Source organism: Theobroma umbraticum, unplaced genomic scaffold (assembly GCF_002168275.2).
Source record: "Theobroma umbraticum cultivar Fairchild unplaced genomic scaffold, ASM216827v3 scaffold_81.0, whole genome shotgun sequence".
NCBI lineage: Eukaryota > Viridiplantae > Streptophyta > Magnoliopsida > Malvales > Malvaceae > Theobroma > Theobroma umbraticum.
Window position 1 is genome coordinate 645194 of NW_018397268.1, and position 21688 is coordinate 666881.

General features: G+C 33.8%; 2 protein-coding genes across 2 annotated transcripts; both read left to right on the top strand.

The window, feature by feature from the left end:
• The first annotated feature begins 9689 nt into the window (after nt 1-9689).
• LOC110425350 (Protein kinase superfamily protein) lies at nt 9690-15296 on the top strand. Its single transcript, XM_021440245.2, has 7 exons — nt 9690-10202; nt 11457-12336; nt 12609-12888; nt 13121-13228; nt 13396-13674; nt 13828-13971; nt 14121-15296. Exons 1-7 carry the CDS (start codon nt 9914-9916, stop codon nt 14292-14294), a joined length of 2154 nt encoding a protein of 717 aa, XP_021295920.1. The 5' UTR covers nt 9690-9913; the 3' UTR covers nt 14295-15296.
• A 1245-nt stretch (nt 15297-16541) lies between these two features.
• Nucleotides 16542-19941, top strand: LOC110425548 (Haloacid dehalogenase-like hydrolase (HAD) superfamily protein). The gene is made up of 6 exons (XM_021440463.2): nt 16542-17129; nt 17928-18056; nt 18146-18266; nt 18393-18474; nt 19212-19365; nt 19475-19941. Exons 1-6 carry the CDS (start codon nt 16821-16823, stop codon nt 19607-19609), a joined length of 930 nt encoding a protein of 309 aa, XP_021296138.1. The 5' UTR covers nt 16542-16820; the 3' UTR covers nt 19610-19941.
• Nucleotides 19942-21688: the final 1747 nt, after the last annotated feature.

The window sequence follows — 21688 nt, forward strand, 5'->3', positions numbered from 1 at the left end:
TAATTAGATAATTTTAAACCAAATTGTGACAAAAAATAAAATACAATAAAATTGATCTCCATCACAAATCGAATTGAGTCGAATTTTCATATTGTGCCTAATAATTTGAAATGTCCTTATTGTTAAAGGAGTTTACACAAAAGAGATGGGTCAATCGATCAAGTTGTAAAAAGGTTGAAAGTGATGGGAGGGGAGAATAACCCCACACCCACCACCACAAACATACCATTCATCATCGTCATCATACCCTTGGAATATGAGAGAGAGAGAGAGAGAGAGACCAAAACTTTGGTGAGTGAGTAGTCATCTTTCTCACAAGAAAAAGAGGAAAATAAAATAAAAATAAAAGAGTGGGGTCTCTATTATATACCCCTCCACACCCATCAAAGTTATTTCTTTGTTCTTTCCTTCTCTCCCCCAGAAACTATGTAGCACACTCAAGGAAAGAGGTGAAAAGGTGTTTGATTTGATATGTGGTTTTGTTGTTACCTTCTTTGTCCACTTTTGCAAACCCTTTTCAGTTTCTTTTTCCCTAAATACCAAAAGATAGTCTCCTCCCCTAGATATGACCCCCAAACCCTCTCAGCATCTTTCCCATAACAGTTGACTCAGTGGGTCAAAATCTACATTATTTTATGTACCATAGGTTTAAACTTTTTATACATATAAAAAGTTGATTCAGTTAATAAATTCGTCCGTATTGACTTCTTGTTGTCATTAATCTCCGAATACCAAGTTTAATTTTTTTTCTCTACGTAGGAAAAACGCTACAATATTCGATTATTCGAAAAAAAGTAGACACTCGTATTGTTCATGGATGATTAAATAATCAAAAACCCAAACAAAAAATATTATTTTAGAAAATAATCGTATAATTTTAATTGCATAACGGGCTTTTTTCAAAATGATATCTTAATTTCAAAAAAAATATAATACAAATTTCATTATTCTAATTTACATTCACAAATTGAAAATTATGAATTTGGTTAAGATAGGGTCAAATTAAGCCAAAAGGCAAGGAAGCATGTGAAAGAGAAGAAAAGGTAGAAAGAAATTTTGACATGGCAGAGGAGCTAAAATTAGAAAAAGCTTTGCTATTTTATTGTGAAATGGTCCTATGGCTGTGTCATTTTCGCATATGTTTTTGCTACCCTCTCCAAAAGGCCAGAGAGACACCCATTCTTGTCCCACCATTATTAATAATGAAGAAATACTGAAAAAGGAACAGAAAAAGAAATCTTTGATAGTGAAAGAGGGGAAAGGAAAGGGAAAAGGAAAGGGAAGAAGAATCTCACACTAGCAAATTTTTTGAGATCTCTCTCTTTTGGTTTTGGAATCTTCACTTTCTTTCTTCAATAATACACTAATTCTAAGCATTTTCTTGCTCGTATTTTGATAATTTTATTAAAAAATTAACGGTGTAATCACGAACTTATTCATAAAAAATTAATTAAAACATATGTGAAAAAAATTGAAATTACAAAATATGTAGATGGAATTTATCGTTAATTTTATATGACGGTAAAATAAAAAATGAAAAAAAAAAAGAAGAATGACACTTGATGATGGTGAATGTGATGCTCAAATGCTGTCATTGTAATCTTTTTCAATATTTTTGAGGTGGGCAAAATAACAAACAACCCCTCAAGAGCCCAATAACATAATGTTTTTTTGAATCCTTAAAGTGTTTCTCTAAAGCAAGACACATAACTATCAAACTATGTCTTTTACCAAAGAATGGGCAGAATTCTCTCTTTGCATTTTTCGAGAAAAAAAAAAAACTCCCTACGTTACTTTACGAGATAATATTTTGTGATTAAGTGATAATATATATATATTGACAATACATCAAATATAAATTAAAAAAAATCGATAATTAGCACTTCTTTACTATCTACAGGGTAAACAAATACAGGCAGTAAAGGGGGTGGGAGAAACAGGAAGAAGAAAGGAGGAGAGAAAAGAATCATACCAAAATCCTGGTGGCTGGTTCCTCAGGGGACCAAATACTATACCAAAACCTTGTTTGCTGGGAAAAAAATATATGTATTGAGAAGGAAAGGAAAGAAAGAGAGAAATTCAACATTCCTCTTTACTTTTTACAGTTGAAAAATCTGCTTTAGCACCATCAAGTGAACAAGCTATTCCTAAAGAGAGTGATGGGATTTGACTTCAAATTTCCCTCATGGCCCCCCATCATCAGCTGCCTCTATTGCGCATGAATTCTATCCCCTTTTGCTCGTCCCTTCTGTTCATTCATTCATGTATATATATTTTCTTCTCAATTTTTCTACTTCTCTAGTGGTTTGTGATGATTAGATTGGGTCCATTCTTCAATTATATACCTCTTTTTTTTTTTTACATTTGTTCTAACAAAAAATGTATGGAGTTTTGCATCAGGGATGATGTTACTAAAGCTAGAGCATAAGCAAATGACAACATATATGCTGCTAATCCTACTTATGGCTGTTATTTTGTACTATGATATAATTTAGGCTCGTCATATAAAAAAAACCCGAATCTAGGGTTCAGTACTATATGTTTTTTATAATAGTTTTTTAGATTTGATTGTAGTAAAAAAGAATAATTATAGAAATTATATACACTAATAAAGATAACAGCATATTATTATTATTAAATGCAAAGAATAGAACGCATGACTACTTGTACTTATCGCATTTCATTCTAAAAGCAAGATATGATAATAAGATAGTATAATAAAAAGGAATGTAACATAAAAAGATCAATTCGTGGCCGAGAGCAACAGTGTTATTCCTTTTTACATATAAAAATTGACCTATATGTGAGACTTTTTTTATTTATTTATACTTTGTGATTCTCTAGGTTAGCCTTTTCATGGCCAAATAGTCACCAAATCTAAAAAGTAAGAAGCCAAAATAAAAACAATAGAGTTGCCAATATGCAAAGGGGATTGATGCCAATTCAAGGGTATTGGTATATAAACTTATATATAACTTTGTGGGATTAATCAAAAACTTAGGAAGGAAAGGAAGAACAAATAAAGTATAAAGGAAAGCATTCGTAAGGGAGAAGGGTCGGTCCATTTGGGGACCAACATCAACCTAAGATATTCATCATATGAAATGAAAGTTTGCGGCTTGATTAGGGTTTTTTTTTTCTCCTCTTTCCTTTCCTTTCGATGGAAGTGGCCTCGAATATGTTCAACGTTTCTATCAATTCCATGCTTGAAAAATTTGTGCTTTAGCACCCACTTAATTGTCGCATAAAGGGCCATCAGATAAGACTTCACCCCTCTTTCTTCTTCTTAGTTCTCTCTCTTCTTTCTTTCTTGCTTAACCCTTTTCATTTTACGACGAAAATTTTGACCGAAAACCACTAATTTATTAAAAATTATATATATTATTTACATGTATATATATATATATAATTCGTAATAATATTTTAGACTTTTTGTCGCACTTGTATCAATCATGGAAGCTCAAAACTTTATGTATATATATATATATTAAGTGATGGGTTTTGAGCATTATTGTCTATTTCAAAGGTTTCTAGCAAATTTCTCAATACGAAGATGACAGCAAGGAGCTGAATTCTCATGAGCAACCAAGCAAAATTGACCAATTCCTTGTAGTATCATCATGCATGGTAAGAGTCTATGGAGTAATGATAACTTAGTCGCACAATGTCACAATAATGCATTTGACATTTCATTACCATTTTATATGGAAATAAAAAAAGTGGAATCTAGTTATATGGATTTAGCTCACGTCATCGGAATTGGATAGAGACTTTAAGATTTAACGTTCTCGGAAAAGATAGCATTTATGTGTCAAAAAACGTGAAAAATATTAAAGAGATAAAAAAATACCTATGATCTCATTTTGACCACTTAATGATGTAGAATATATATATATATATATATAAAAGATAAATATATATTTTTTAAGAAAAACAGTGATTTGATTCTTTCATTAGATGGTGGGAGGTTTTTTTTTTTTTTTTTGAAGTGAAATCTAGTATGAAGTTGCTTTTCTAGTTGTTACTTGTGATTTAATTACATGCTTAGAGATGTTAATGATGTTAATAAATCATTCTAGCTCAAGTGATTAGGGAAGGAAGGACAATTGATAACCTTCTCTAGTTATGACAAAATTCAACAAATAATTAACAACATAATAACAAAATTCAATAAACATCTCAAACTATGAATGAAATAATTGATGATTTAATCAAAATCGGAGATACAAAAATTTAAGATATCATATTGATTTTTAGTTAACTAGTAAAAAATTAACTCTTTTGTCTTTTTTTTAAAAATTAATATAAATTATTTACATACATCGAAGATACTTAACCAACGTACCCATATATGGATGCTGAATTGATGGCAATGACCCTAATTTTATCTTAGTTTTTCTTCAATTTTCTGTTTAATTTAGGCATTGGAAAGGAGAGAGAGTAAACACCAAAGGGAAGGGAAGGGGGGGCCCAAAGACAAGACACCAATAAGATATCATCAAATCTCTCAAACCCCTCTTCATGACAGGGAAGGGCACCCCTCCCCACAACCCCACTTCCCAAAGACGAAATCAACCCCCTTCCAAAGCAATAAAATCAAATCAAAGCAGCCTGAAAAAAAAAATTCAACCCTACAAAACCAACCAATCCCCACCCTACAACTACAAGCGCCCCCCTTCCCCCACTGCCAATTTCTTCTTTTCCATACTTGGTACACACCTGTCTTATATAGTGTTATTTTGCCCCCACCCAAAAAAAAAAAAGAACAATCCTGTTAAAAATCATTAAAGTCAAGCACCAAACTCCAATGAAATACCATCATTATTTTTATGTTACTAATTGTTAAGGTGAATTTTTTAAAATATATATATAATTAATCATTATAAAAATAACAAATTCTTTTTTCAGATTTTTATTATCAAAATATGGGTTTTTTATTGATATAATATTGATTGATTGTCGACAAAAACAATAAGATATGTAACACCGATAGAAAGTTTTCGTTGATAAAAATCATAATTTTTGTAGTGCCTGCTTATTAGTAAGAGATACGTGTGAGTTTTGTCTCCAAGGTAAGGGAAAGTTGATCATCCCCTTGAACTGTGGAAAAAGGTTTTTTTTTTTTTTTCCACATAAAGAAGCAATTATAAAGATGGAGAAAGAGGGGGGAAAAAGGTGAAAACATTAACAAAACAATGAAAAGGAGGTGGGGGAAATGGTGGTGGTGGTGGTGGTGGTGGTGTGGTGATGTGGTGGGGGAGGGGGAAGTGGGCTAGTTGCTTGAGGATGTTTGCCTTGGATTTTACCCTAAATAGGAAGTTCTGTTTTGTGCAAGTGGGGGAACCTTGTTCTTGTCCTTTCCCATTACCCCTTTATATGGCTTCATGACTTTGACAAATTTTCCAACCTTTTTCTCTCTTTTCAATTTTTATTAATATTTTAATACTAGCATTACAAATAGGGAAAGCCCACTAGCTATTGGAAAATTCAAATCAAATCAATTGATCTCCATTTTGATGAGTTCCCAATTGATGATCCTTTGGCTTTTTTCTTCAACTAGGTAATTGTTCTTTTTTATTTTTCTTGCTTTGCATGAAGCAAATCTTAATGTTGCATAATTGATTTTTGCAAAGAAAGGCGAATGGAAACTTTTAATTCTCAAGTCTAGATTATCAAAGTTCGTCCTTTAAAAAAGTCGAGAGTCCCTTGTATAATTGAATACTCTTTATAATTATTGACATTTACTCTTTAAAGTTACAAGGTATTTGAAAAGATTCTTTGCTACTGTCATATTTGAGGCCAAAATATATAATAGATCTTTACAATATATGAACATATATATATATGTATGTGAAGAAAATTGAATTTTTGGAAGTTCACAACCCTTGGGTCTAGAAATCTTAGATACATGAACCTTAGGCCAACAACACTCATGGAACTAGGCCATCATTTCTAGTTTGGAAGTAGATAATTTGTCCAAAACCTTGTGTAAAAGATTATAGACAATATCTTATAGGATAAGGACATTTGGCTTCATAATTGAACTGTACCAAAGATTATGTTCCAAGAGCTAGTGTTGAGACAAATAAAAGAAGGCAACTCTTACATCCAAAGCCACGAAGGCTTGTCGATTGCATATAATAATTTAGTAATAGTAACATTCTTACATTCAAATTGAAATTCCTTCCTTCAAATTAACTTCTTTTCATAATTTAACGATTTAAAGAAAAAAAATGAAAAATAACATCCGAATGTTTGATTTAGTAACCAGTATATTATTCCCTTACTTAAAAAATAAAACTCGAATCCATTTTTTTTAAATAAATGAAAAAATTAAGATTTCTCAAACTAATTTTACTCCGTACAATTATGATCGTAAGTTTAAATTTTTCTCATGAATGCTATATGATAGTGCAATTGCAAACCCTATTGTCCTACCATCCTCTTTTTGAAAAAATCATAAAACCTTTCTTTAGTACCTTTGATGAAAATGTCTTCTCGACATATTTCTTTAGTAAACCTATCACTATTCAGTTCTTTCTCAGATATTTTGTTGCGTAAAAGATACTAGGGTCTTCACTTTCACGAAAAGACTTAGTCGTTGGTTTTGATATTGTTATCGACAAATTAGGCCTTACCCTACAAAAATATGCATTAATTGAAATTAGTAATATTCATGTTTTTGTTGCTTCATGACCTTCTAGCCAATAACCAAGTCCATGTTCAAGATCAAGATTGGGCCATTACCCATTAAAACCAAAGAATCATTCATTTATTTGGGTTAGTTCTCAGCCCAAATCACAATCAACCCAAAAAGATTTTCATTTGGATGAAGTCCATGATCATTGTTCATGGCTGCCTTTGGGTCCTCACTCAAGTTCAAGATTATGAATCTTTTGAAGTATTGTTTAGCCCAAAGTGACAGACATGTATCAATGAATAGGTCATAGCCCAAATCACAATATCTTAATTTTAAATGAAACCCAAAGCTTAAAAATATCTAATTATGGTGTCACGAGTCAAGTGATATCTATTTGATTGACTAAATTATTAAAAAAAATTAAATTAAATATTGATAAGTAAATAAAATGAAGGATAAGCAATTGTTTTATTTTTGTTTCTATTTGTCTTTTCCAACAAAATAAAAAAACAAATATGTTTTATTAAGCGAAAATGGAGATTCTTGGTATATCGTATTCAGAAACCAAAATTTGAATTAAATACAATGAATAAGATGAATAAAATAATGAAGATTTGAGAAAACTTAACATGAAATTTAGGGTTATGCCGGTTAATTGTAGCATCCATATGATTATATGGTTTGCTTCATCAACTTTTCTTCTCCTATACCTTACCATAATGTATTCTTCTTGGTAGGTTGCATTTAATTTTATTGTATTTAATTCTATATGTTTGGTTACATTAAATTATTTACATCCTCAGTAGGTAATAGAAAACAATAATGTTGACCCTAATGTCTTTTTCTTGAATTGTCTGCAAAAACATGTTTGTAAATTTGATTTATTATTTAATGCTAGTTTAGTTATTAATTTTTTTTATTGGGAGAATAGTGACTATCACTGCCTAATTCATGTGCAAAAGCTAGTTGTTTTTTTTTTTTTTTTTTTTTGTCATTTTCATATGTTGCATCATTATTTACTGACTTTGTCCTTGAAAAATATTGTAAGAATATACTCTTATTCTTTTATCGTGATTTGTTGTTCGCATATGGAATAATACTAGTGACAATGATGTCAAAGAATATGCTTTATAGCAAAGAAAAATTAACCTCTTTCTCTCGAAATGTAAATATCAATAGTTTATGAGCAACATTCGAATTTAATGAAAGAAAATATTTCTTTATTCCCTTTCCATTGATATAAAAGAATCCGAAAATGCTTAACAACCCAAATTAGACTTAATTATTGTTTTAATGCTTAAGAGAATTAAATTTTAAAATTCATCCTCAAAATAGTATGAAAATGATTGAAACATAAGATTGATTTTGAGTTTAACTCTTAGATAATACACATTAAATGATTAAAATAATTTGATTAATTCGAGTTGAGTTGAATTTACGAAACTATACGATAAAGGGCATTTCTATGATTCATTCTTTTCTAAGTTATCCTTTTAATGTCACTTTATTATGAACTAGATCTTAGTAATTTAATCATTTAGAAAAGAAATTTGACCAACCTCCTAGCTAAATAGGATAGGGAGTTGTGGATTGACATTGAATTGGGTATATTTTCGGCTAAAATATGGTCCTATGTTGGACCAACTCACCTACTATCTAATTCAAAACTTCTTTTTATAATGGGAATATTGGCCACCTAGTCTCATTTAGTGACATATGAACATTCAAACCCACATTTGTTCAAAAGATTTATGTTCTGGCTACCATTCTTACATTGACGTCCAATCAAATCCATGCACCGAATTTCCTTCAAAATATCGAATAATTCGAGGGTTTTTTTCAAGTATTATATCTCATTTTTACGGTGAAAAGAATAGTATGGGTCATATTTCAAAATCTAAAACCAGATCAAATCTCACAACAAATCAACAAATAAAAGGGGGAAAAAAAGTGAAAGGTGGCAATAATTATAAAAGGGGAGTAAGAAGTGGGGAAAATGAACTAAAAAGACATACTTTTTTGCTGTGGTCACATGGAAAAGAAGCTAGAAAGTGAAAAACTAAAGCTGAGTTTGCCACAGTATTCATAGAGAAACAACATCATTCCATTATGGTGTTGAAGTTGGGTCTTCTTCTTCTTTATTTTTTGCTGACCCTCATTAAAAGTAGGTTCCACCAATAAAATAAATAACCCAATGTACCCCAACACCCAAAGTGGGTCCAATTGATTGCATCGAAGCACAATCTTTCACTACATTTGATCTTACATTATACTAAAAAGAAATGGGTTGATGAAGGAATTGGAAGATCTTTGATCTAAGTTCTCAAATTGCCCTTTTTTTTTTTTTGAACCTTTATAAAGTGGTGTCATAGAAGATGACAATAAGTGCTTGATTCATTTTTAAAAGCACTTGTCCTCTTCTTTGAATAAGCAATCTATAACATTTTGCTACTTTATTGTTCATATCTTCACAATGTTATTTATTTTTCTTTAATTTCTTAAATTTTTTGGTTCTTAATATAGAAATAAAATATGAATTATATTATCCAAAAAAAAAAGGAATAGCAATATCAAAATCAACATATAGAAAATTTAAAAATCTATGAAAGCCCTACGCCAACGTAACTGGAAAATTTAACACATTCAAAATTCAAACATTGCATACGATCTAATATTTTAAAAATCAATTAATTTTCATTTGTCGGGAAGATTTTTTATCTTTGTCAATTATTATTATAATAAAATCAAAATATGAAAAAATTTTAATTTATTCGTTCGTATTCTGTAAAAATCTATCAAAATATATATAAAAAAAAAAGAAGACAAATTCTTGAAGGTAAAAAGTTGAAAAAAAGGGTAAAAAAATAAAGTAGGCAATGAAAATGGTCCCTTAAAAGGACCACTTGACATGCCACCAAGAAAAACACAAAATATATATAAAAAAAAGGAAAAATCTAATCCTCCAGGTGTAAGATTTTAATTCCTCCACGTGTCCTATGTGAAATGGGACCCGCAAACAGGAACCAAAACCCCACATAAACCTTCTCATCGGGCTCTCATTTTTCAAAGTTGGTAGGAAAGAACATCTCTTCCTTGGCTTAAGTTTCACAACAGAAAGAGAGAGAAAAAACAGAACATGCAGAAGTTGAAACATGGTATTTTGTTTATGTCGCGTTCCACTTTTGACCCTCCAAACTTACTTAATTTACCCGCTAACAACACCCAAAGTTCCAAAAACACTTGAGGGAGAGAGAAGTGTTGTTGTTCTTTTTCATGGAGGTGACCTCTGAGGTGGAAGCTGTGATACAGTTTCTAAGGAAGAATGGATTGAGAGAAGCCGAGAAAGCTCTTGAGGAAGATATGATGGAGAAAAATGAAGAAGAAGAAGTGGGAGCTTTTGATTTCGAGAAATTCTTGTTCCCCATGCCGCCACCGGTAAAGATTCCGGCGAGCATCCGGAGATCGGAGGTGGATGAGAAAGTCAAGTCCAGTGATGGGTCGGATTCAGATGGTGATGAATTTGTCAGCTTGAGGTCTTCTACTAGTGATGTTTGCTCTTCAGGTAAAAAGGAAAAGAAAAAAAAAACTTTCGGAACTATTATTTGATCTTCTAATGATTGGTTTTAATTGGAATTAAGTTGTTTTTAATCGTTCTTAGCTAAAGTTGTGCCTCTTTGTATAAAAAAATCACATCTTTCCCAATTCTTTTGCTCTTTTAGTGATGGTTTTGAGTTGGAATTTTGTTGGTTTTAACATCTGGTATTCGTTTTTTTCTAAAGAACACATCTTTTTATTTCTTTTGCTATTTTGGTTATTGTTTGGAGTTTAAATTTGGTTGATTTAACTTAATTGGTGTTTGATCGAATTGAGTTTGTTCAAAAGATTCTTGCTTGATCATGAACTTTTATTGCTGTTCTCTAGTCACTTTTAGTTTTAGGTGATGTAAGCAACAGGCCAATTGCTATAAATAAAGATTTGAGTGAAGGCCTTTCTCTTTTTCCCTTTTATTCTCTTTTCACTTTCTCTGGAGTGGGTTTAAATTTGAATGGGTTGTTTACTTGTTCATCATGTTTTTAGTAAGTGAAGTTACAGTTTTAACTCTAATGGACGTTAGAACTGATACATTTATCTTAATAATGCCATAAGATCATGAAACTTAATTTAATTTCCTGTGAATTCTCATAAACCAAATGTGTATTCGTGTGAATGTCTTGAAACCAGATTAGTTATGCATCTTTAGTGCTTTCTTTTTTTTGGCCAGTGAATTCATCTTTAGTCATCAGAGAAAGAACTTTTTCTCTTTTCCAGGAGTAGACTTCAATTTATGCTGCTTATGCATTGTAAATCTCCCTACTCTGATCGTAGGATTTAGCCGTTGCTTTAATATAGTGTGCACTTGAACTTCTCCCAATGCATGGAATCTCTTTTCACCACTATCTTTATTCTATTAGTGCTTTTTTACTCACAGCTATGTAAGGATCACCTTTTTTTGTTTGTTTGAGACATTCACAATACATTACCATTTAGTTATGCTGTGGAGGTTCTCCAAGAAATTTCATCATTTTTGTTTGCTACTTCTGTCTTTTGACACTGACATTTCTAAGTCACTACCAAGTGCTGACAGATCCTTTTGTACTGTTAAAGAATACTGAGAAAAGAAAAACCTTACATGGTCCAATTTTCTCTAAAATAATTTGTAACATTGAAATTATTATTGTTTTTTTTTTTTGCCCTGTTTTCAATATCTAGGTGGCTGCTGGGGAGATGTGTTAGTTAATAGTGCATGAGAGAGGTCCAACTGTTTTTCATTTTGCAGACTTTGTGAATCCATATGGACTTCATTCTGCATCTCAGGCTGATTCCGATACTTCATCAGATAGATTATCTCAATTCGGAACAGCACGCGAGTATCCTGATTTTGACATGCAGAATGACTTGTATTGGTATGATGATAAAGATGAAGGCTACTTCAAGACTCCATGCTTTTCTGGGTCAGACTTCTATGGCTGTCCAAGTGAGGATAAGTTTGTCACAACTTCAGAGACAGAGAAGCAACAACATAATACACTGAGTTTACTTAACAAATCTGAAGGATTTCAAACAGAAGCAAGCATTGATTACTTGGACAAGCCATGCCTTTATAATATGGCCTGCATAAATGGGGAAACTGAGGTTCAAGCAATGGATTATTATCGTTTTGATAAATGGAATGGGCTTGAAGGGGACATTGAACCGGAGTTGAAGAACTGTGCTTATGGTTGTTCACTTCCTCTTTGCAAATGTTGTGGGGCACCAGGTCCTTATGATGAAAATCCTGTGAACTTCAGCTACTTGAGCTCCAAAGAAACTGATTTGGGTGATCTTCAGTTAAAGGCTGCTGGAGACATTGACACAGATTATAATAGAGGTTCTGAACATAAATCTGACAAAAATGTTTACTCTGCCAAAAGGGGTTCAAACGACTGGATTGATGGGTTTAAAGATGCTTCCGACTTAGTGCACCAGATTGCTGAGAAAGATTTGTTTCCCAATACAACTGATAGTTATGGAATTGAAGATGATGAAGACAATAGAGAACTCAGTGAACCTAAGGCTGCTGCAGAGGGAGAGGATAACACTGGGGATGAACTTCTGATGTACTCTAATGAGGAAGAATATGAAGTATTCAATTTGCGGATCGTCCACAGGAAAAACAGGTTAGCTGCTATTCAATTTCTCATATCGTCATTGTTATGTAAATTAATACAGAATTTATATATCAGACTTAAGCAAATTAGTGAGTAATCTTGTTTAAAATTGATAAGATGCAGGGCAGACTTACCTGCTAGAACCTTTTGTCATATTATCTAGTTCGTACTGCCTCTAAACTCATCATGCTAAAAGTTTTTTCTTTATGAATATTTGACGATGTTGCACAGCAGGTTAATGTGCAGAAATCAGTATAACTCAAGTGTTATGCCATCTACAGGACTGGATTTGAAGAAAACAAGGACCTGCCTATTGTGCTAAATACTGTAATTGCTGGCAGATATTATGTAACAGAATACCTAGGTTCAGCTGCTTTTAGTAAGGTTGTTCAAGCACATGATCTTCTCACGGGAATAGATGTTTGCCTGAAGATCATTAAAAATGATAAAGATTTTTTCGACCAGAGTTTGGATGAAATTAAACTTCTAAAGCTAGTTAACAAGCATGACCCTGGAGATGAGCACCACATTTTGCGTCTCTATGACTACTTTTATCACCAGGTATGTTTAAAGAGTAAATTAGTAATTCTTTCCACCCCCTTGTAAAAAATGCAGATTGTGCTTGAAACAATCAATGGTTTAGTAAAATAGCTATTGCCAGTAAAGGAAATCATACTTTCTTGTTACTCTCTATTCTGATTATCTAGAAAAGCCACTTCATTAGTGTTTATTTTGTCGAGCCCCATTTTGTTTCTATTGAATACAGTGATATCTTTATGCAAAATCTATCCAGGAGCATCTGTTCATCGTCTGTGAGTTGCTTCGAGCAAACTTGTATGAATTTCAGAAATTCAATCAAGAATCTGGCGGAGAAGCTTATTTTAACCTCAGCAGGTTGCAGGTTTGTTCAAACAGCTATTGCCTTGGCTGCACTCTTCTTTTAGTTCATTGTTTCTAAACTATAACTCTTACCTGGGATTGTTTATAAGTGATAATCTTCTAGGTTTAATTCAAATAACACATCCAGCATGACACATAATAATTGGCTGTTGATATGCTCTCACACAGGTCATAACTCGTCAGTGTTTGGAGGCCCTTGATTACTTACATGGCTTGGGAATTATTCACTGTGATCTAAAGCCTGAGAATATTCTTATCAAAAGTTATAGAAGATGTGAGATAAAAATTATTGATCTTGGAAGCAGTTGCTTTCAGACTGACAATCTGTGCCTATATGTTCAATCTCGTTCCTATAGAGCCCCTGAAGTCATCCTTGGCCTGCCATATGACAAGAAGATTGACCTGTGGTCTCTCGGATGTATCCTTGCTGAGCTATCCTCTGGGGAAGTATGTCTTAGTTTGTCATAGCTTGTCAATGTCTTGAATTAAAGTTCATATATTAATACTCATTCCATCTGATGTTTGTAACCAACTCTAAGTAAATTTTCCTTGGGAGCAATTTAATCTATGACTCATTTTAAGTATCTATGTTTTTTTCAGGTGCTGTTTCCAAATGATGCAGTTGTAATGATCCTTGCCCGGATGGTCGGAATGCTAGGTCCTTTTGATCTGGAGATGTTGGAGAATGGACAAGAGACATACAAGTATTTTACAAAAGAATATGATCTGTACCACATAAACGAGGTTTGATTATGGTTAACTATTTCATGGGTTTACTTTGTGAAATTTCAATTCCATGTTTGACAGCATTCAATTTATAAGTGAATTATGAAAATTTACTGGTTAGTTCATCCAACTCCATGATGAACTCATACTGTTTTTTCTCTATCCAGGAGACAAACCAATTAGAATACATTATTTCTGAGGAGTCTCCACTGGAGCATCATCTGCAAGTTTCTGATGTTGGGTTTCTCGATTTTGTTAGACATTTGCTTCAGATGAACCCTCAAAGGCGCCCAACTGCAAGGGAGGCATTACAACACCCATGGCTTTCCTACTCATACTAAAGCAGAACTCCTGAATCACTGGAGGAATGACTTTTCCTATGAGTATTAGCATTCATCGAGCAGAATGGATTATACGGGTGCAAGTCCGAGTAAAATCTCCAATTTCAATTTTGGTTTATGTATAGCTGTACCACTGATCATACTTCATATTTATTCACATTTTTTTCTGTAAAAAACTCATCCCCCCAGTTTTTTCCCCTCTACTTTGTTAGGATTGTAAAACGCAAGCCCTTTGATTTGAGTGACAAGAAAGATACAATAAAACCATTTAGTGCATTGATTGGAATTCTTTTATGCCAGTGACTCTCTCTCTTGTTATGCAGCATAATCAACTCATTTTTCCATTTCATTCATCTGCATCAGAACTAATACTTGCTCCAGTAACCGTTTATGCTCTTCGCAACTTCTGTCGCTAAATCTAAAAATCGAGTTCCGTTTCTCCTCCACGGTAGAGCTTTGTGATACTTCAACCATAGCCGAAACAGGAGCTGCTGCCTGCAAATACCAGAAATGCATCACTGCCTATACTTTTCATGCACGGTTGTCTTTTGTTTTCTATGATGAATGCCATCCCAGGTGCCTTGCGGTGACTGTTCCAAGGTGCACGTGGTCCAATATCCATCGGGAACATCTCCGAAAGCTGTCAGCAAAAAGCCTTGTGAAGTTGTGATTGTCACATTCTCAGAGCAAACAAAGGAGAAACTGGCCAGTCTAGCTAGCGGCATGTGGAGAAAATTTCAGTTTCTCCTACATGGGCCACATGTGAAAACTGACCTCCCTTCCATCCCCGCCCACCCCATGATCCATTTGTGGACAACAAGGCTCAGACAAGCCTTAGTTTTGTCAGCCCAAAACTTCAGTCTGTCCTCTGTCCTGTCCTTGACTGAATCTTATTGCAGAAAACTAAGCAAAGCATCAGTTCCAAGAACAACATATGCTTAAAAGGGTTTTGATCATATCCAAATCAAAGGTTGCGATTTGACCAAGCGTTTGATTAATGCCTTGTAACGAGCAAAAGCTTGTCAATTAGGAGATAAAGTTGATGAATTTTGTTTTTATTTTATCAATATTACAAAGAACAAAGCATTTCCACAAAGAAATCAACGTCAAGTCCAAAGTCCAACAGCAATGCTGACAAATTGGTCATAATCTAACATTTATTTGCAGCATATTCCATTTCTTTATATCATTCGAAATTCTTAATGTCTGCTTGACATTTTCCTGTTTTTGAATTAATTATTAGAATTATAATGACCTAAATTATTATAATAATTTACGAGATAATCAAAGGTAGAATAACAAGTTATTTCGAGACATCCGAAAAAGGAAAGATAGATTTAAAAAAACCGGTGGGAGTATTAATAATTATTCGATATCATTAAATATATAATGTTTGGAAAGGTTAATTTTTATTTTTTATTAAAAAAAACAAAAATAAGTGACGTGGAAAATGAGAACAGGTAAGCTGAGTGGGCTTAAGCACAGTAGATTGCTTTCCCGCAAGTAATAATTGGCAGGGACAGTGTCATAAAAGAACCGACGATTGTCTCTTCTGATTGGCTGATTCGATCCAATGGAAATTTCCCTCGTCTTCGCTTCCCTCTTTGGTCTTCAAAATCTTTTACACCACCACTTTCTCTATTAGCGCGTGAATTCACTCCTTACTTTGAGTCCAAAATGAATTTGTCCACTTCATTTATATATTAATTTTCACAAATATTAAAGTTGTAATTTTGATATAAAAAATAAATAAATCATGAAAAATAAAATTATAATTTAAAAAGTATTAATTTTATAAAAAATAAAAAATTATTTCGAGACATCTAAAAAACTTAATTAAAAATTTATTAAAAATAAAAAATCTTTAATGACTATTCGATATGTATGAATTAAATATCATGATAAAGTTTTAAATAAATAGGAGAATTGTAATTTATTTCAATTTATTGCTTATGGTTTTCAAAAGTTTCATTTAAGAGTGGGTAGTTGGTTTCATTATACTGTAATATTAAATTTTTAATTGAATGCGATCTTTAATTATTTGGTAATATGAAACATTTAAGGAAAATTAAAAGATTATTTTATTGGTTAATGGCTAAATTATTGAATAAGGACGTAATTATTTTTCCCTGACTTAGGTAATTTAATTAAAAATTAAAAAAATAAATTATCTTAATTGGTACACTCCAAATTCCAAAATAATTAATCCTAAAAAAAGTTTGAAAAAATAAAGGAGGAAAGGGAAAGGAACTTATCACTCGCCGAACTCAGTGCGTGGTCAGCATCACTTTCCGTCTCTCTCTCTAGACTTTTGCTCGAGTCACCACCACCATGGCCACAACTCTGATAAAACTGCTTAACGAAGAGAGAGAAAGGGAGAGAAATGCCTCTTAACGAAAAGAAAGAAGGGAAGATTTTATCCGGTTAAGTGCTAACCATATTTAACGAACCGTTCCGTCCGGTTCCGGTAAAAGCGCGCGCAACCATATCTTTCTCTATCTTTTGATTGAAATCGTTCGAGTTTCGATGGCTGAGTTGACTCAGGCCGAGGTGTACTCGCCTCGGTCGATGCAAGTATGGAGGGCGTTGTTGAACTGGCTGGCCTTTTTCTTTCAGATCTTCGCTCAGATCATCAGAGCCGTCGGTCAATATCCTTTGCTTTCTTCTTCTTCTTCTTCTTCATCTTCGTCGTCGACGACTTCGTCTTCCCCGCACCGTTTCAAGCCCTTGCCTGTCGTTGACTCGACCGAGATAGAGTCTCCCGCTACGGTCGAGATCGCTGCCGTTTTGGACTCATCTGTTTTCGCTGATGAAGACAGCGTCGAAAAACTCACGGTAGGAATTGAAAAAAAAAAATCATTTTTTTTCTTGAAATATAGAAATTTTATACTATTTTAGATTCTATTTTTCTTTAAATTAAGCAATAAAAGTGTTTTTTCCCCTGAGGAATTGGAGCATTATTGAATTTTAGTTACTCCAAAACAAATTGTTTTTTTTTAACAATAAAAAAGGGATCTTTTAATTATGTTAGAAAAGTAATTAGCTCTGTTGAACTGATTTTGCTTTAATTTAAGCTAAAATTTAGCTTTGTTAAGTTCTTTGAAGCAGCGGTTAAGCATTTCATCAAGATATTAAAACATTTGCTTATAGACTTATAGCTTTATTCAATTTAAGCATGAAAATAAATAGGGAATTTAAGCAATTGAGCTCTTTGGTTATTGCTTTGGGAGATGTAGAAAACATGAAAATAACTTGACCCCATTTAGTATTTTACTGTTATTAATAGTATAATTTTCGTGTTGATAACTTGTAAGTTTAAGTTTTTGAGTTGTGTATATCAGCCACTTTGGGAATTGAATTAATGTATTGGAAAGTTAATAACAAATATATATCAGGTGTGGGTCTCCAATATATTTAACTATCTCTTGTGCCTAATTTTTGGATGTGGAAGTTGTGTTAAGAAGCATAAAACCATGAGGGGATACACATGCCGTCTTTGATTACTTTAAGGTAAGGTGTTCAAAGCAGGTGAATGTGTAAACTCAAAAACGCTGTGTGTTGTATATGTTTTTATTATTTGTTTTGGTGTATCATTGTTTGCCGAAGTTATGGGCCTGATTGATGCTTCTGCAGGTAGTTCTTGACTTGGATGAAACCCTAGTATGCGCTTATGAGACATCTAGTCTGCCACCTGCTCTTCGCAACCAGGCAACAGATGCTGGATTGAAGTGGTTTGAGCTGGAATGCGTATCTTCGGACAAGGTTTCTTATGAATAATTGATTCTATTTTTTAAATGATGGCATTTATATGAGAGAGGCACTTTGTCATTTGGGTGCTTTGATCTATGAAGGAATTTGAAGGAAAGCCTAAGATCAATTATGTTACGGTGTTTGAGCGCCCAGGGTTGCAAGAATTTTTAAATCAACTAAGTGAATTTGCTGAGCTTGTACTATTTACTGCTGGCCTTGAAGGTTTGCTTATTTATTATGTTTTAATTTTTAACTTATTCTTCATTATTCATTTTTCTCCTTATTTTTCTTCCTCTCACTACCCCCTTCATGCATTTTCTCATGAATTATATTATTGGCTGCTCACAGGCTATGCTAGACCACTTGTTGACAGAATTGATGCAGAAAATCGATTTAGTCTTCGACTTTATAGGCCTTCTACAATTAGTACGTAAGTACTGCTTCCCGTGTATGCACCTTTAATAATCTTCTAGCCTACTCGCTGATTTGTAGATGGAAAAGATGAAACCTTTTCGTATTTTGTGTTAGCATTTGTTGTCTGGGAAATTATACCGACACTGATTTCTTTATATTCCATTGCCTATTATATATGCTTGGTCTTCTATCCTATGCTAAATGGACCCTGGTAATCATACTTTTGGGTGATTCCTCTCCCCGGGAAATCATGCATAATGGCCAAAATCTACTCATATTGAATGATGCCTTGAATCCAAAGCCTGGTTCTTGGATTACATGAATAAGTTCATTTTTTTTCCAGTTTATCTTGATATAAGATGAACGACAAATTAGTTCTATGCAAAATTTCATGAATTTGTTTTAAGCAGTGCTAAGGCGTGTTTGCTTAATGTTTGTATAGAAGGGATGCATTGGTGCTGGTGTTGAGATGTTTTTGATTGTTTTGTTTGATAATTATGGTGAGAATTTTTGTATTAAAGGTTTTGGAAAACATTATTAAGTCCTTTCATTTCCTATTTAAAATATAAAGGGATTACTTTAGGTGTCCAAAGACTCCCAACATGCTTTGTGCCAGGCTTAGATGGTTTAGGGCGAATTTGTGCCTTCCTTGTGTTGCATTTGTAAGCAAACTAGTTTTTGGTGATTATTAGTCTAGTTCCACTGAATATTTTATTGTTACAATTGATAAAGTTTTTCTTCTGACATAAATAGGGAGTATCGGGAGCACGTGAAAGATCTCTCCTGCCTATCAAAGGATTTATGCCGAACTGTTATTGTTGACAACAATCCTTTCAGTTTCTTGTTGCAACCACTGAATGGGATTCCATGCATTCCATTTTCTGCAGGGCAGCCACATGATACACAGGTACCAGGATGTCCATTATCTAAATCTCATTATCCTTATTTTGTATCAGTTTGTATAACATGTCTGATTGTTTGCTTTCCACCTCTACATCTGGTTTTATGTCAAAAAGCTTCTGGATGTCCTTCTTCCACTTCTCAAGCACCTTTCTCAGCAGAAGGACGTGAGATCTGTTCTCTATGAAAGGTTCCGCATGCCTGAATGGTTTCAAAAACAGGGTATCCCTGCCTCTGGTTGGTCAGTGTAGGAAGAAGACCATAGACAAGGCCTTTGGTTCTTCCATGTACTTTTCCTGCCAAGCTCTATTTTCCAAAAGGCTTATTATAGGATTAATGACCTTTTATATAGCACTTGACTTCTGGAGGAGTCAATGATAGCCATTAGAGACTTGCGGAAGGATTTATGTGATGCCATCTCTCATTCGATTAGGTAAACCATTAATGTATTTAGATCCACTGAAAATTCTTGATTCTTAGTGTAACTTTGTTTATAAGCTTGCAATTCTGTTGGATGTTTATGTATCTTTCAGAATTTTGTAAATTTCTTCTCAATCAATGATTATTTTGTAGTTTACACATCCTTTCACCATGTTGTTTTTATATTCGACCTTGTGCAAGAAGCCACGGCTGTTTTGTTGTCATTGGCTAGGAATTTTGGCCAGATGACCCAACTTTAAGTTGTTTCTCCTAACGGATCAATGGGGCAGGGAGGAAGATAGAGCACCTGCAAGCATGTTTATAAGGTTACTTTAAGCTGCAACACATTACCCTGTTAAGGTTTCGAATGCAGGTACCATCAATTTTTATAGCTGATGCTACCTCTGGTAGGAAAGGAACCGATCTTTAAACTCCCTTGGAGATGAGAAATTATTCGACTAAGCTTCTTATTGTTCTGCAAGTGCCTCCAACAAGGACAAGCTGCAAAAAGTAGGGGCCTTGTCAGGGGTAAAACCTTGTGAGCAACGCAGGCTCAGACACAGATGACATTCTTTTTGGAGCCCGAAGGTCATTTTTAGATACCATCTCTTACAAGTGTTATCACCCTACTCTAACTGCATTTGCAACTGATGACTGAACATGGTCCAGGTTGTTTGACACTCAAATGTCCTTGGTGGAGTAAACTTAGTTCAGATGGGTCTCCCTTAGATAACCCAGCACCTGCAGCAGCAGGAGGAATTAACAACAAACAATTGTGGGAACATGATCAGGGGGGCTTTTATATGTGCCATGAGATCATTACCCTCTCCCTAAAAAGTTAATTTATTGAGGTGTGCATCACTTTGGTTTATAAGCTCTTACCTGCTCGATGAAGTGCTTGGCAACTACCATGCCTACCTTCTTTTTGAGTGCCTGGTGTTGGTCAATTCTAAAATGAGTCCGCTTTCTAATATTACTTTAACACGGAGATTACTTTTAATACGGAGTTATTACTTCTACTGGAATGTGCATCGCCCACGTTTATAAGCTTCATAGAATCATCTTGCCTGCTAGATGTAAAATTGAAACACTAGTCTACTTTTTTTGAAGTGCTTGGCGTAACACAGGAGCATAGCTAAGGCTTCCAGTGTTCAAGCAGAGTTATGGGGTCTTAGAGAAGATCTGTGTTTGGCTAATAGTTGTGTGATCGGTTGATTGGAAATTGAAGTGAATGGTAAACTTTTATTGGATCTTGTTAACAATGCAGACGCTGCTGGTCACCCTCTAGGAACTTTGATTGATGGTTGCATGTCCATGATGAAGAAGCTTCAGAAGGTGACAGTCAACCACTGCTTTAGAGAAAGCAAAATGGCTGCTAATCTTCTAGCTAGGAAAGGGAACAACTCTGATTGTACTTCAGTTTCTGTTCTTAATGTTTTCCCCGAAGTGAATTCTGTGTTGTTTGCTGATATGTTAGCAGTATCTACTCCCAGAACTATGCATGGCTTTTAATTTTTTCAATGAAGTTCCTTTTAGAACCAAAAGGAAAATGTGCTAGCATAACGTCGAGGCAAAGTAGCAAGTGTGGTGACTGCCTATGAACATTGCATGGACCAAAGCTTGATCAATTTTCCAGAGGAGTAGGTTAGCACAAAACCTACCTGCCACCCCAATTACCCTAAAAGAAATCTTATCTAGTTCCATCCCTTGTAGCCTTTATCTGAAAAAGTTCACATTTTCCTGTCTTCCCTGATAGGAAGCAAAGACCTATGTTCAAGTATAAGTAAATAGTCTGAAACCAGGATTGGTGCAATCTGGAAATAGTGTAGCAGACATCTGAGCATGGCCACATGAAGGAGGGATGGTTTGGCTTTTGTTTAGTTTCAGACTTTTTGCTTGATAATTCTTTG